This window comes from Eptatretus burgeri, chromosome 10 (assembly GCF_056783735.1).
Source record: "Eptatretus burgeri isolate ZD-2024b chromosome 10, Ebu_testis_v1, whole genome shotgun sequence".
In the NCBI taxonomy this organism is placed as follows: domain Eukaryota; kingdom Metazoa; phylum Chordata; class Myxini; order Myxiniformes; family Myxinidae; genus Eptatretus; species Eptatretus burgeri.
In genome coordinates this window covers 7,883,471-7,900,364 of record NC_140970.1, presented here as the reverse complement: position 1 = coordinate 7,900,364, position 16,894 = coordinate 7,883,471, and the positions used below count along the sequence as shown (strand labels likewise).

Below are 16,894 nucleotides of genomic sequence, written 5' to 3'. Positions count from 1 at the left end.
CGCCAATATTTCGACGGCGTCGGGTAGGGTTAATTGTCTAATTTCAATTTACCTCAGTACCCACGCCATCGAATTACCGGGGAAGCCACACCCTCAGAAACTTTGTCCGAACCGAGTCACTGTTACCGACTCGGATCCGGCGTAACCGAGCAGGAATTACCAAAGCCTGCCGGACCAAATGAACAATTTACGGCACAAACGGCCTCCCTATTTCCCAAGCCCGCACCGTGCTGGGTCAATGACAGAAACGACAGGCAACGAGCTGGTACATGTAACACGGGGTTTATTTATAATGGGGAGAGGGAGAAAAGAGCAGAGTTACACTGAATATAAATCAAATGTACAACTCGAGGGGGAGCACTCGGTAGAGTGAAAAACCTCCGCCGCCAATACTGCTGGGTCACTCAAGTGAACCTTATATCTTATTCATTAAATATGACGTCAACAGTGCTGACAGAGTTATAGTTCTTTTCTCCAACATTTTTTTTGGAGGGGGGGGGGTTGGAAATCATAGAAAACATGTAGAAATGCAAAAAAAAAAAATTCAAATATTTTTTCAAAATGGCCGCCACAGCGGCCATATTGGATTTTGGACCAAGTCCAAAATATAGTGGCATGGTCCTTGGACCATACCTAATCCCCGCACCAAGTTTTGTCGAAATCCGTCCAGGAGTTTTTTCCGCAATACTGTTCACAAACAAACAAACAAACAAACAAACAGAAAGGGGTGAAAACAGTAACCTCCGATCTTCGATGGCGGAGGTTAATGATGCAAGGCACTTATGCCATTTCTACTTAAAGACTGGGCACACACACACACACACACACACACACACACACACACACACACACACACACACACACACACACACACACACACACACACACACACCCAAAAAGAAATGGATCCCACCGGATCTTTATTCGGTCCTCCAGCCGAGGAGGATAGTTCAGCTGGGGGGACAGTTCCATGGTGTACCTGGCCGCATCGTGTGGCTTGCCAACCTGCCCCTGTGGAGCCCGGGATTCTTAGTGGGGAAGTCGGACGCTCCAACACAAACCACCACGGTGGGACTCGAACCCGCACGGTCAGCTTCGCACCAAGCGCCGAGGAGAAGACCAGGGATGAAGACCGATGACCACGACAAGGAGCGCCCAGCAGGCCAGAACACAGGGGGTGTCCGACTAACAGCCTTCTCTCGCGCACCACTCGATTCTCTCTCCTTTTGTCGCTTACTCGAGACATTCCTCTTTTCCTGGGCGTTCTGGCTTCCATTTGTCTGGGGTGCACGTGCGATGCTTGCCCTTCGCTCATTGGGCAGAGGAAACACGCCATGCCCTTTTTTGGAGCGGGTCTCCCATCTGAGGCGATGGAAGCCCCGCCCACGTCTGTGCTCGGCACGCATGCTCGTGAGGAAGGCCGATGGTGGCAGGAGCGAAAGAGGATGTTGTTGTTGTTGTTGTTGTATATAAATTCTCACTAAATAAATAACTCGCAGCGCACATACACTTAATCACCCATTAGACATAGGGATGGGACCCTAACTATATAAAAACATACTTATCGAAATAACTGAATTGCAGGGACTCTGGCTGTTGTGTGCAAATGGCTGCCAGATTTCTAACTATATATATATATATATATATATATATATATATATATATATATATATATATATATATATATATATATATATATATATATATATATCTCTCTCTCTCTCTCTCTCTCTCTCTCTCTCTCTCTCTCTCTCTCTCTCTCTCTCTCTCTCTCTCTCTCTCTCTCTCTCTCTCTCTCTCTCTCTCTCTCTCTCTCTCTCTCTCTCTCTCTCTCTCTCTCTCTCTCTCTCTCTCTCTCTCTCCTTGTTCCTTATGCACAGCCACATCTTTTAATCTGCAAACTCCAAACTTTGTGTACAAATTCAACTTTGTGTGGGGATTAACATGGGCTTTGTGGCCGCGGCCCCATGCGGGGGTGTGGGGGGTGGGAGCGGGTGTTAATTCTCTCTGTAAATGTGTACTGTGTAGTGCCACCTGGTGGAGTTGCAGAGGGTATTACGAGTACAATTTCCTTTTTGCATGGGCAACACTGAGGTAAAAGCATTCCTCGCACAGTCCTTTCATTCTCCTCACCCAAAACTTTGCGAATAGGAACTAATAGAAATATCTGTACATGAGAGGAGTCAGGTTCGTACCATTTCCTTATAGTACAAGCTAGCGGCGGCAGTTATGTGAAATGTGCATGTCCACCTTAAGGTTATATGAAATGTACTTGTACACTTTAATCTTAATGAAATGTACATGTCCACTTTAAAGTTAATGAAATGTACATGTACACTTTAAAGTTATATGAAATGTACTTGTACACTTTAAAGTTATATGAAATGTACATGTACACTTTAAAGTTAATGAAATGTTCATGTACACTTTAAAGTTAATGAAATGTACATGTACACTTTAAAGTTATATGAAATGTACTTGTACACTTTAAAGTTATATGAAATGTACATGTCCACTTTAAAGTTAATGAAATGTACATGTCTACTTTAAAGTTAATGAAATGTACATGTCCACTTTAAGGTTAATGAAATGTATATGTTCACTTTAAAGTTAATGAAATGTATATGTACACTTTAAAGTTGTATGAAATGTACATGTACTCTTTAAAGTTATATGACATGTACATGTCCACTTTAAAGTTGTATGAAATGTACATGTCCACTTTAAAGTTATATGACAAGTACACGTACACTTTGGTAAACTGAAGATCACCTCTGAGTTTATGTACAATTTAAAAAGTAAAAGAACGAGTTGAAAACTGAGCAAGGTCTGTTTCCATTACTAACAGTATATATATATATATATATATATATATATATATATATATATATATATAATTAAAACATTAAATATTTAATCATGAAAAATTGTCCTTTTGCCCTTGTTTTTTTATGTTGTGTTAGCTGTCGATACATCCAGCAGTGGCAAACCCAGGGGTTCCCTGGTCACCCAGAACTCCTCCCACGAAAGTGTGCCACAAAAAAGGCCAGAAACCTCAAAAAAAAAAAACGGTATCAATACAGTACCTCATAAACAATAAACCACGAACAGCTCACAGTACTTTATTTGGAAAATTTATAATTTTCTGTTATTTGGACCCCCCCCCCCTAATTCCTGGATTTGCCCCTGTCCGGGGGTGTGTCCAGTTACCTTTAACATCGATGGACTCCGTCATGGGTTGCAGCTCGTTTACCAAACAGCCCATTTACCAAGCAGCTCGTTTACCAAGCAGCTCGTTTACCAAGCAGCTCGTTTACCAAGCAGCTCGCTAGCGCTTGCCAAGCCAGCCGTTCCTTATCAACGGTTATTAACGGAATAGTTACTCGAGTGCCGAAACCACTCGGCGAGCGCTTGCTTAGAAACCTGGTAACTGAACACACTCCTGGTGAAAGGTGAAACCAAAAGTTTAGTTCATCAACGATTGACTAACTAACTAACTAACTAAGCAACTCCAAGCGGCGGGAGGGAGTCGATTGTCCCTCGGAGATCCGGCGCGCCCCCTTGTGATATATGTCTGCTCAAGCCCGACCTGTCCGTGCTGCGTACGAGACAACGTGGGCTGTACAAGCACGGTCGGTGTCGTGCGTCGCGGACAAGCGTGAGGCACGGCTCGGTGAGATCCAGCCATGGCGGAGTCCATCGATGTTCGGTCAAGGTCTGCCGGCGACATGAGGGAAGCGTGCGGCGTGTTCGGCTGCGTGTCCAGCGGACAGTCGCCCGGGGATCTGGATGTCGCGCACGTTATCACTCTGGGGCTGACGGCGCTACAGCATCGGTGAGTGAGTGAGTGAGTGAGTGAGTGAGTGAGTGAGTGAGTGAGTGAGTGAGTGAGTGAGTGAGTGAGTGAGTGTCTCGCACATCGGTTGTGTTCTTTGAGACGACGACGACATTCAACGAAGCGCTTGTTGAAATAATTCAAATATCTAACCACGTGGTCTCCTGAGGCCCGCCCTCTGTTTTACGTCACGGCTCCTGCAACTTCAAGGGAGCTGTTTTTTTTTTTTTTTTTTAATTGGGCAGTGTATAGGTAGTGGGTATGTGAATGCTATTTTCTCGAGTGATTTAATTTATTATTTTCACGATGACGTCACGCTTTCCAGGTTCAGAACACTCCACTATTAACCTCCTGATGATGAACCCACTGGGTTGTTCGAGCAGACTCCATGATCATGATCCATCGGTGGTGGCGGTGGTTGTGTGGCAGCCAAGCTGCCGGGGTAGCTATCATTTCTTGAAGCGCGACTGTGTCGCTGATGCAGTGCCCCTCTACCAGTACACACGCTGGAACTGGTGCTCGTTTCGCCGACCTCGGAAGGATGACGGGCTGAGTCAACCCCCTGGTGTATTAATTCAGCGGCCGACGAGGCTTGGACTCAGGACCCTAGGATCCCAAGCCACCACCCTAACCACTGAGCCAACAAGAGGCTCATGATGCATCGGACACGAGCGCTTGATGTGAAAAAAATCTCCATTTTCGGAACAATTTCAGATGCGGTGACATTTCCGCCGAACCATTATATGAATAGGTCTTCAAGACAGCCGTGAACCACCATCTCCGACCATCCTCCATCCAAAAACCATGATCTTTTCCACGCCCATGAAGGCACACCCTCAGCCCTCCCAAAAATGTGTCCACATTGCTCACCCATTGTGTTCTCCTCCACCCATCATCATTACCTCGTTTGTCCATCTCTGTGTACCTTTTCCCTACACCCTGCTGTTGTTGTTTCCCCTTTCTCCTCCTGTTCCATTTGTTATGTTGTGTCCTGATCTGTTCTGGACCATGTCTTTAAAAAAAACACACAATGCCCCGACATTCACTCCAATTTTCAGGAACGTATCCCCCTGTGAATAGCAGGGTCCAACGGTATAGCACAATCTATTTAAAAAGTTATGCACGAACATGGACAAAATTTTGTGAACGAGTTGAGTAGGTGACAAGAACAAGCTGATTGGATTTTGGTTCAAGTCCCGATGCTGCAGATCCAGCCCATCAGTGAGATACAAAACGTAAACTGTTCAACCTGGCGGAGGTATGCGCTCCACCGAGTGCCGTTGTAGTTGTAATGTAGATAATAGAAGCTTCTCTTTGCAAATAATAAGCACTCCAGTTTGGATTATATCAGTTCACTGCTTCTGAAGAAGAAATTCTTCGAAAAAATTTCATCAATTCATATTGGTCCAGAAAATTTTCAAATTGGTGGTTCTAATATACATGTATATATACATGTATATATGTATATATCTATATATATATATATATATATATATATATATATATATATATATATATGTATATATATATATATATATATATATATATATATATATATATATATATATATATATATATATTGTTACGGCTGTGGAAATTCGCAAACCACCATTCAGGTCCCGTAGGTGAGATATCTCTGTAAGTACATGTGTAGTTAGCCCCAAACCCGTTGTTTAGAGGGAATAAATGTGATTCATTCGGGCTGCGACCCTTTGAGATAGTCGTTTTTCTTTCTCTATCTTTTATTTCAAATAAAAACCAACGAGGACGCTCGGTGGGCTTTTTGCGCTATTCTTCTCCGCGCTTGGTGTGAGGGGAGAGAAGCGAGGGGGGGGCAGCTGGCGCTCGATTGGTGGACGCGCGGTGTGACGCGGCCAGGGAGGAGGAACGCCCCTCTTCAAGACCTTTCTCGAAGCGCCTCGAAGGGGGGTGGAGCAAAGAACGGGGCGGAGCAACAGGGCGGAGCTCCGAAGATATAAAAGTCGGAGACGGGCGAAGCAGTTTTGTTGATGCTCTTGCTTGGTCGATGCTCTTGCTTGGTAGATGCTCTTGCTTCGTGGTTGCTCTCGTCTTCCGGCCCGCTCATCCTGGTGGCCGCTGGCCGGGTGTTTTGTGGGGCAGTTGTAAGACCCCGCTGGCGGGAAGGAGCGCCCGCCATTCCCCTCTCCCGACTTTGGCCATCCAGGTCCCCCCCCCTCTATCCGCGCTGGGATAGCGCCGAACACTCGTTCCGTGGCGTCGAGTGGCCAACACATGCAGGCGCGAGGCATGCCGGAGAGGACTCGCCTACCACGCTCGGGCACGGAGTTGCGGCCAGGCGGGACCCCGTCGACGGACGTCGGAGAGGGACTCGACACGCTCAGGGAAGTCGCGACTTCCATTTCTTTTGGGTTCTGTGTAAACGTGTGTGTGTGGCGCCAATCTGGTGAAGTAAAACTGTTAAGTGTTGCCGTGTGTCGGTCTTAGTCGGTTGTAGCTCTGCGTCGTCGTTGCTTTATTGTTTTTCCTATTACATTTGCTCTTTGTGCATAATTGTTTTAATTGCTATATGTGTGCTCTGTGTCTGTGTGAATAAAGTGTTTGCATGTTGAATTGTTCCCCGTTTCGCTGCGTCCTTTCCTTTGGTTGAATCTCCATCTTGCTTCACTTAACGGGTTCGTCGTGGGCTTAATACGCCCGATAATTAATCGGAACCGTCGAGGCCGACGATAACACCGCTCGGTTATCCCGATAGTACGGAACGGACCGCTTAAGCGGCCCGTGTCCGGAGTCGACCTGCGGCGAGGTGCGATCGCCCGGTCTACCCTCCGCGTGGGTACTTAGGTAGGTCGAGTTTGACGAACAACCCTATCCCACGCGGGGGGCCGATTGGCACGATCGTGGTGAGGCCAAAAGGCCCACCCGTGACTAGCTCCAAGCGTTAGTCCGAGAGGGTCACGACAGAATTGTCCGTCCGGTGGGCCACGTGCCGCGATTCGAGTCATGTGGCCGATCGCACGCCGGCGGGCGCGAATTCGCAACAATATATATATATATATATATATATATATATATATATATATATATATATATATATATATATATATATATATATATATATATAGTCCTTCCTTGTGGTTATCTACTAATGCATAAAGTAAATTTCAGGGAAATTGGCTCAGGAGTTTAAAATGGTATAAGGAACAAACAAACAGAACTGCACTAAATACATATATATGTCAGGAATCGTACCTTTTTCTATTAGCTTTGCCTTTTTAGAAGCCATTATATATGTTTTTTGCAGACTTGGTGATAAAATATACTCTTGGCTGGCTGCTTGTGAAAAACGACAATTAGAACAATGTATGCAAAAAGATTATTATTGTCCTTGAGTAATTCAAAGGAGCATTGTGAGAACAGGAACCGTAACGTGCTCTTATCTCGACTTATGTTTCAGCATTCTTGTAATGAAAGGACAAAATGTGGAATAAGCATTTTGTCCAAGGATAAGAGCCGAGTACATAAGGGGGTGATATAACCGTCTCAGACTAGTGACGGCACCCTCCGAGCATCCTTAAGATAATTGAGGTTCTTGGTGTTGCCTCACTCTGTGCACGTCTTGGTGAACAAATTAATCAGCTTTCTTTCAAGTATATCGATGTCTTCATACTTTAATTGAAGGGTGATTGACGTTTATGACATATACTCTCTGCTTAAAAAACAAACAAAATACCAAACACATGATTGTTGATGTGATTTATTTAATTGGCATGATGCACAGTTGGTACACAAACCTCTGATGGAGAAAATGCTGAATAATTCCATGTCCATTTAATTTGTGACCTCATCGGGTATTGCTGTGCGTTGGCAAATGTTTTCACATAGGGACGCAACCTTGAGGTTATTCTCAATCCTGGGTGTATCCACCTGTGGAAGCAATCACTGCATCGAGGTCCAGGGAGTGTGTTTGCAGTCCTGTTGGAATTTTGAAACGGATTATGTAGATGGATCATGTGAACGCATGAGTCCTGAGCAGGAGTGATCATATCCTGGGACGTCCACTTCTTGCCGTATCTCTTGTTGATCTAGTAGTTTGATAATGTCCACTGAGGTCATAAACATAAACAGTTCCTCTCCTTACGATCGAGAGCCTTGCAACACGGCTAATGGAAGATCCTGCTTAAAGTTATCCAATGATTTAATTCCTCATTTTCTGACAGATGTGGAATTTTAATGGATTGTTAAAAAATGTAATCGGTGTGTTTTTAGCTGATCCATGTGCTGGTATCTCCGAAAGACTGTTTTGAAGTGGCTCAGAACACCTCGTGCCGCCTCTTCACATCTAAGGTCGCAGGAGTTGCACGTGCTAAACGATAATTGCATGAAGCTATTGCGTTGCATTGAAAACTTGCAATCAGGTGTTCTACACATCCCCCGTGCCCCCCCCAAAAAAACCCCTTGGAATGAACCCTCAAACAGTTCTTCAGCAATTGCATTATCAATTCTACTTCGCTTGTTTATCGCGGAGAGTTTCAGATAAAGTTTATAGATCATGGTTGAAATATCTATCCTTGGATAATGGTTTAGAAGAAGAGAATAAACATGGTGATCTAATTTAGCTTCGGACCACTTAACTGATTAATTATTGGTTTGCTTGCACATAGTTAATTAATGTACTTTATATAGGGCTTGTGAATTTGCTAAATGTCTGGAAGATTAAATTTATTTACTAAACGAGTCAGCAGTTTCGTCGGCATAGGATGAGTTTCTGCCCGATTTGGGATGGTGACTTGGATTCCAACATACAATTTACATTTCCTCCAATTTTTAATATTATGTGCTAATGCAAGACTATTTTAGGTAAAGCATAGACATTTAATAAAATTAATTTAATTGTTATTAATATAAGGAATTTCAGAGAAGCAAACTAACCATCGATTGTATTCCGTCCAAAAAGAAAGCTGCAAAAGCTGAAAATGAGCAATAAGCAAAAAAAAAAAGCAACTCCCTCATTCTGAATTATAGAAATAATTCCCCAAGCTCTTATTCGAATCATCTTCAGAAGCAGGTGTAGCATGGATTTCTTGCAAAGAACTGACTTGTAATATTTTTGAGTAATTAAGTGACATTTTTCAAGTAATGAAGAAGTTTGATGTGCCACAAGGGGGGGGGGGGGAGGTTGGAAGGTATTTCTTGGTAAAAGGTGGCCATAAGGAGAGTGCTCTCTCCATTCCATCCGAAACGTGAGCCAACGTTAGGTGTGACCCTTGGTCACCAGCCTCAGAAAAACATGACAAGAATGTAGCAAGCGCATGGTTTCCTTGCCTCTCAAATCCCTCATAAGGTCCACATAATAGCACTCACTGTATGGGGCAAAGGGCAAGCTGAATCTTCTTTAAAAATGTCAAAAAATGCAAATGTTTCAGAGTTGATATTGAAATAATGTACTCATCAAATTGAAGAAGTTTTGTCATCAATAGCTTAGCAGTTCTTCATTTTTAGTTAATTTATTATCTGCCAGTGCTTTGTGTGATGCTTTGAGTAAATTATACATTTTCCCTCCCCCCACCCCCCCCCTTCCCAGTGTGTAACTTGGAGATTAGTCAGTCATTAATGTCGGTGAATACTCTACTATTTGTATGGACTGGCAGGATGGACTAGGTTTGAATCTCGACCTTGCCAAAAACTGTCATCCCGGTGTTTTACAGACAGGGTGATTCATCAGTGTGTGTGTCGTCTCTCAGATGGACGTTAAACTGGACGTCCCATCTACGGTTTTCATTTAGTTGATATTAAAGATCCCACTGTGTCCTTCGGAAGAGTAGGCGAGCTGTTGCTGGCACCATGTACAAATTCCTGTCCGATATCCTGCTGGGAAGGCAATTGCAAACCACCCAGTATAACTCTTGCCAATACACTGCTTCGGCAGCCCCAATACTCTGTCACAGAGTACACCACATCGGAATTAGAATTCTGTGAATCTATATTGGTGCCTCCGATCTTTAACCCCTAATTTATGTTTCTGCTTTTTTTTTTTAGGGGACAAGAGAGTGTGGGGATGGTGACCAGCAATGGGAAATCTCCTTCTCAGTTCTTCGTTCACAAGGTACTTGGTTTCCTGCACGTTCTGGTTGAAAAGAACACGTGAAACTTGTGATGGTAAATATGTATACCACATTTGGATGAGCTAATTTAAACTCTCCGTGCAGTGCATTTCAAGCCTTGAAATGCTATCCTTGACAATTGCTCTAATTTCCTCTGTGGATGGTTCAAATTGCATTCCGCAAATCATTCCAGCCTTGCATAAATTAGTGGACATCTGCCAAAAAAGTGTTGCCTCGTAAATGATCGATGTTAAGATCTTTTTTTTTTAAACTGCTTTTATTTATTTATTTTTTATTAAAGGAGTTGGGCATCATTCTTTAGTGATGGTGCATCATGCATATCGTGATTTTGTCGTACTGGAGAAAAATTGAGCTTATTTGAGACGAGAAGTGAGTGATAATGATAAAACTCTTCTGTCGGTCATACCCTCCCTTTTTTATGTTATTTATTTATTTGTTTTTACAGATTGGTACCTCACCATACCCATCAACTATCTATTTGCCCCTTTTCCTTGTAGTCCCAAAGCATCTCCACCTGGATTTTACCTATCCCTCCCTGAACCACCCATGCGACCTCCAGCTCTCTTTTCAGGGGCTTATGATTGGTTCAAAAATATGTCCTGCTTCCACCCAGTCAGTGAAAGACAATGTATGGTTGAAAAATGCAGCCATCCTAATGCTTTGTTCTCAGATTTTAAATCTTGAGTTGGTTCACCATTTCATATCTTTGTGTTACTACCTCCACTACCAATGGTGGATGGAGGTTATGTTTTCACCCATGTCTGTCTGTTTGTCTGACTGTGAGCAGGATATCTCAAAAAGTTGTGGATGGAATTTGGTGGACAGGTTAGATGTGTGACGAGGAAGAATCGATTTGATTTTGCTGAAGATCTGGATCTTGAACCGATCTTTTTTTTTTTTTAACTTTCAAGTGATAAAGCTGAATGTCTAAACTCGGTGTTTGCAGCTAAATCTTGTGTCCCAAACCCATCACTATCTCTACCCACTTTACCCAGTCGCACCAAACTGTCCCTGGACTCTGTATCCTTTTCTCCTGACAAGGTGGAGAGCTTGCTTTCAAACCTCGAGTCAGATTCTGCAACCGGTCCAGGCGGCATCAGCCCACGTGTCCTCAAAGCCTGCTCTTCTGCTCTTGCTCACCCTCTCTCTGTTCTATTCACCCTCTCATTTGCCCAAGGTCATCTGCCATCTGCTTGGAAATCTGCTAACATCACTGCCCTGCATAAAAAGGTGCAAAAACAGATCCCTGTAACTACAGACCAATCAGCCTTCTCCCAATCATCAACAAGGTTATGGAATCCATCATCGCTTCAGACATTAAATCCTTCCTCTTCTCCAATGGCTTGATTTCCAATCATCAATTTGGTTTCAGACCAGGTCACTCTACCCTGGATATGCTGCTACTGCTCTCCCATCAATGGATGGAGGTCCTCAATGCCAGACAGGAAATCCGAGCCGTATCCCTGGACATATCACGTGCTTTTGACACAGTCTGGCACCCTGCCCTACTCACCAAACTCTCTTCCCATGGTATTCAAGGCCATCTCCACTCATGGCTCGCAGACTTCCTCTCCTGTCGCAGTCAACGTGTGGCCCTAAATGGAGTTCTTTCATCCCCTCTTCCTGTGCAGGCTGTAGTTCCTCAAGGTAGCGTTCTGGGCCCTGTTCTTTTTCTGGTTTTCATCAATGATCTCTCGGACTCTCTGGAAAATCCTCTATTTCTCTTTGCCGATGACTCCACCCTCTGCCGTACCATCTGTCATCCCTCAGACCGGCAAGCAGCAGCTTCTTCGCTCACTGCAGATCTGGATAAAATCATAAACTGGTCCAACACGTGGAACATGTCTTTCAATCCAGACAAATCTCACACTCTCACTATGTCTCTTCGAAAGGACCGTTTACAAAACCCCCCCATCCACTTTCTCAACAATCCTCTGGAAGAAGTCTTTTCTTTCAAGCTTATGGGTCTCACTATCTGCCATGACCTTTCCTGGGAAAGTCACATTTCCAACCTTGCCTCAAAAGCCAGTCGCCGACTGGGAATCCTCCGTCGTGCTAAGTCCTTCCTCGGCCCTCTTGAGCTCCTGACCACTTACAAAGCTTTTGTCCGTAGCCTGATGGAGTACTGCTCTCCCCTCTGGGCTGGTGCTCCTGCCTCCCACCTTTCTCGACTTCACGCTGTCGAAACCAGGGCATTTAAGATCATCGGCATCTCCCGCAATGAAGCTGAGTCTTTGGGCCTCTCACTCAATCACCGCAGGTTGGTCGGTGGTCTTTCTGTCTTCTACCGACTCCTCTCCAGCCTTGCCCCCCCTGCTCTCTCTGCGATTTGTCCCAACCACATTTCCACAGGGCGCTCAAGGTCCGCCAACAACCCCCTTCTGGTAAACTACCAAAATCACGAATCACTGCTCATCTTCACTCTTTCATTCCTCTTTTTTCCCGCCTTTGGAATAAACTTCCTCACTCTATTCTTTCCCATTCTTCCCTCCAGGCTTTCAAAACAGCTGTTCACCACCACCTCTTATCTTCCCCCATCCAAATCCTCGATCTTTTCTACCCCCGATAATCCACCCAAGCCCACTTCCTTCAATTCTCCTGCTTTACTTCCTGAAAGTCCCTGTAATGTCCATCTTCTCCTCGCCATGTTCCCCGTCCCATCCCCATCCCTCTCCCTTCCACAGTTCACCTGTGTCTGTTCCCCAATGTTTTGTCCCTTCCACTCCCGCCCCTCTTGTCTCATGCCTCCTTGCTGTGAGTTGTGTGTTCGCTCTCATACGAGCCTCGACCAAGGTATACAAAAAAAAAAAAAAAAAAAAAAAAAGTGATTCTTCACCATTCAGAGATATGACGAAAAATACAGGAAACAGGAAACCTCTAATATTGTGGGGGTGAGGTTCCTGGAAAATGCCACAAAAGTTAAAACTATCATAGTGGAAACCAAGGGCCAATGGGAAGAGGGAGGTTCGGTTCCTGGACTTCGAGAAAATATTGAGGAACATTGATGGCAGTGAGACATAAACATGACATTTTTTTTACCTTTTATATTTATTCCAAAACAGCGAGATGGGTGAGGGTAAACATATTACGTACTCATTCATGCTGTACTCTTGCTGAAAATCGAAAACGCAAGACTTAGCTCATAGATGATGCTGGTGGAGGTGAGAAAGATGTGGATGTGGAACTTGTGATGACTGTTGGGTCATCGGGACCATACCAAAGTCGCCTGCTGCATTGCCATGTAGAAGAAGGGTGAAACGATCCTTAGCCTCCTTGATCCAGAGCAGATATTTCCTGCTTGTACAGGAAGTTATAAGATGGCATCCTCTTCCAAAATAATCCCATCTATTTGGTGTTGAAAACATGCTCTGGCATAAATCCCTTCGCCTCGATACGTTCCGTGAGCTGTGGTTGAACTGGAGCCATCAGTCCCGAGTGCCACATGAAAAAGTTGGTAAATCTGCAATGATTTCTCCCATATTGTTACGAATTTGGAAGTTTACTGCACTCAACATACAAGTCCTATAGCTCAGTTATATCGATAAGTAAATGTGGATAGATAGCCCCCTTTTCCCTTGTCTAATGGGAATTAAATGTACGTCGCCTGTGCGTTATTTTAATAGTTAGGATTTTTACACCCCTGATAACAACAACAACACGCCTTCACCTCGCTTACTCACACCGCCGCCATTGTCTACATGGTTCGACCAAGTACGTGGGCGGAGTTTCCTCGGCCACCAGAGCTCCGACTCCGCCCCGGAGAGATGGAATGTTCCCCCCGACCAATGGGAGGCGTGAGAGATCTCAGACACTGACGTTCCTACGAACCCCGGACCAATGGGAGGCGAGACGTCTCAGACGCGAACTTTCCCACAACCTCTCGACCAATGAGAGGCGAGACGTCTCAGATGGTGATCCTTCCCACGACACCCCATCCCGCAGGAGAAATGCCATATAAGAAACGCCCGGGCCTTGGAAAGAGCGTGTGTCAAGGTTGGGCGATCGGGTTTGGGGTGCCGCAGATCCACTCGTCGGGTCTGGTCGGCTTGACAGCGGTGGGGTTCGAGGTGCCGGAGATCGACTCATCTGGTCTGGTCAGCTTGGCAGCGATCGGGTTCGAGGTGCCGGAGATCCACTCATCTGGTCTGGTTGGCTTGGCAGCGATCGGGTTTGAGGTGCCAGAGATAGACTCGTCTGGTCTGGTCGGCTTGGCAGCGATCGGGTTCGAGGTGCCAGAGATCCACTCGTATGGTCTGGTCGGCTTGGCAGCGATCAGGTTTGAGGTGCCAGAGATAGACTCGTCTGGTCTGGTCGGCTTGGCAGCGATCGGGTTCGAGGTGCCGGAGATTGACTCGTCTGGTCTGGTCGGCTTGGCAGCGATTGGGTTCGAGGTGCCGGAGATCGACTCGTCTGGTCTGGTCGGCTTGGCAGTGCTTGGTCGTCTCTCGTCTCGTCCACCTGGCGTCCGAGGCTTTTTCTCCATCCCTGGTGCTTTGGGTGGCATCGTTGCTGCGGGTTCGAGTCCCAAAGAGCCAGATCATCAAAGACCACATGAGGTGGACAGGTCCAAGTGCAGGCTCTGGTCTCGAGCTCACCTTTCCTCGAGCTGGAGCCTGGAGGCCTTCAATAAAGACCATTGGGGTCCGATTTTGTGTCTGTGTGTCTGTGTGTGGGCCTGTCTTTAAGTAGCAACTGTTAAGTGCCTTGTACATTATTTGCATTTCATTTCTGTTAGTCTTGATAACTCTGCTTCTTATGTGCTCCGCTCCTTCCCCACCTATTATAAATAAACCCATGTATTCAATGTGTCAGTTCGTTTTTGTGTTTCTTCTTTTGGTTTAACACAGTGCGTGTTGGAGAATTAGCTAGGCTGTTGCCACTGTAAAGGGACATTTGGACCGACGAAAGCTCGGTGACCGTCCGCTTGGGTCGCACACGGTTCGAGTACGCTAGCGGCTCGTTCCGTACGAGCATCGTTGAGGGTGAATTTCCCCGGTAGTTGGACGACGTGGGTATTTTGGTAAATTGAAATTGGCGATCGACCCTACCCCACGTGGTCGACCTATTAGCGAACTTCGGTCCGATGTGGGACCCGTCGGCTCCGGAGTTATCCGGGGTGACGACCTATACATTCCGGGTGATCGGTGGAGCCGACTCTACTGCTCCATCTGGCGGTCGTGCTCGTCGCCGATACCCGGCCCCGCAACAATATCATCAGTCCACTCAAAGGCATTTTTTTTTCTGTTTGGTCCTCGATCCAAACACGAATCGCTTTTTCCATTCTTTCAATGTGAGGATCATGGGACTGGAATGAGCCCTTTGCACTTTGGCAGGCACCCTTGCACGGATATTTGACTCACATTTACACACAATTGATTCATTGTTCCAGCAATGGTGGCCCACAGATGCCACACTTTCACTTCTTACCGACGTATCTAACAACTCAATTTCTTCGCACAATGTCATAACTTTTCTCTGCCTTTTGAAATGATTAATTTTGTCCATCGTTTTACGTTTGGGTGCCATTTTTCAACTGTTGTGTGTGTGTGTGCTATATCTTGTCAATCTTGTATTACAGGATCTCCACATGTCATTTCCTGTTTGACTACCGTTAATAATTAAATTTAGCTTCATTCCCATATTCTGGTCTGATTACTGCAATTAACGGTTTGCGAGAAACCAGAAAAGACTCGTAATGGGAGGTAATCGTACACGTGGATGCAAACAATGACTCATCTCAGCTCAAAAACCGTGATTGGCTGAAATTGAACACCACGACAACTAAATTGGAACACGATACGTTGCCTGCGATATTTGAGGGTTTACTGCATTTCAAAAACTTGTGCACAGGTTCTGCCAAAATTTGCTGGATGAGTTGGGTAGGTAACAAGAACAAGCCGGTCAGATTTCCATTAATTGCCGGATGCAGATCCGGCCTATCAATGGCATACAGAACGTAAACTGTTCAGCCTGGTGGAGGTATGCACTCAACTGAGTGCCGTTCTTCGATTGATCTCGCATCTTATCTCCAAGTGGCAATTGCTCACTGATGCTGGTGTGGGGTCCATCAGCTTGATTCTGATCCAGACCTCACTGCAACCTTGATTCAAACATTGATACGAGTCGAATTTCAGACGTGGTCAGAGGGATTACCTTTGATATTAAGGCAGCATTTGATTGTACGCGGCATCGAGGAGTCCTGGTCAAAATGAATTCAGTGGGCATCAGGGGAAAAAGTCTTCAGTGGCTGCAATCATTAATGGGCATAAAGGAAGATGATTGTTTTTGTTGGAGGCAAATCATCTCAGCCCCAGGACATCACTGCAGCTGTTCTTCAAAGATGCATCCGAAGCCCAACTTAAGTTGCTTTGTCATCAATCTTCCTTTCATCATAGCATCAGAGGTGGGGCAATTCATTCATTCCCAGCGTTTAGCTTTATTCACAAATTCTTCAGATATGGGGGCAACACCTGGTCACTTTTCAGCCATGTGTGGGTATTTTCAGTCAACAGAGACTGGAGTTCTGTGTCGCTGGCTTTGCGTCCCGGCTGTATATGCCATGAGGTACGATCGTCCGGCCTTATCTACCAGAGCTCCTGCCCTCTGCTGTGCGGGTCTTGTGCATGCACTGTCTATGTCCCAGCTGTGTGAGGTAGCACGCGCGGACCTGCCACGGCTGTAAAACCCTGCGTTTGAGGCTCCGTAGTAACGCATGTGAAGCAGGCATTTGTGTCATGTGATTGATGGTATGAAAGTACAAAGGGGCTGATTTAAGATGAAACATTGATGGGAGTTTGGAGAAGGAGTCAAATACGAGGACAGAGGGTGATAGGGAATCTAATTATACATACGATTCTGCTCGCTCTAAATTGGGGTTGATGGCATTCGTTCGGACATAGCTATCACATAATTAACCCCCAAGTCCCTTTTGTAACAATATTATTCTGTAGAAAGC

At 45.3% G+C, this 16,894-nt stretch overlaps 2 protein-coding genes across 3 annotated transcripts in view; one reads left to right on the top strand and one right to left on the bottom strand.

Annotated features, from left to right (window-relative positions):
• PAICS (phosphoribosylaminoimidazole carboxylase and phosphoribosylaminoimidazolesuccinocarboxamide synthase) overlaps window positions 1-3,388 on the bottom strand; it is an 81,117-nt gene extending 77,729 nt beyond the window's left edge. The window contains exon 1 of the mRNA XM_085897003.1: window positions 3,211-3,388. Coding sequence (XP_085753129.1) covers window positions 3,211-3,265 — 55 coding nt within the window. The 5' untranslated portion in view covers window positions 3,266-3,388. The remainder of the gene's footprint in view (window positions 1-3,210) is intronic.
• Window positions 3,389-3,407: 19 nt separating this feature from the next.
• Window positions 3,408-16,894, top strand: part of PPAT (phosphoribosyl pyrophosphate amidotransferase) — a 71,629-nt gene continuing 58,142 nt past the window's right edge. The window contains exons 1-2 of one of the 2 annotated variants that reach the window (XM_085897001.1): window positions 3,408-3,835; window positions 9,854-9,920. In XM_085897001.1, the coding sequence (XP_085753127.1) occupies window positions 3,687-3,835; window positions 9,854-9,920 (216 nt within the window). In that variant the 5' untranslated portion in view covers window positions 3,408-3,686. Of the gene's footprint in view, window positions 3,836-9,438; window positions 9,528-9,853; window positions 9,921-16,894 lie in introns of those variants that run through there. The other variant, XM_085897002.1, reaches the window with a different exon arrangement.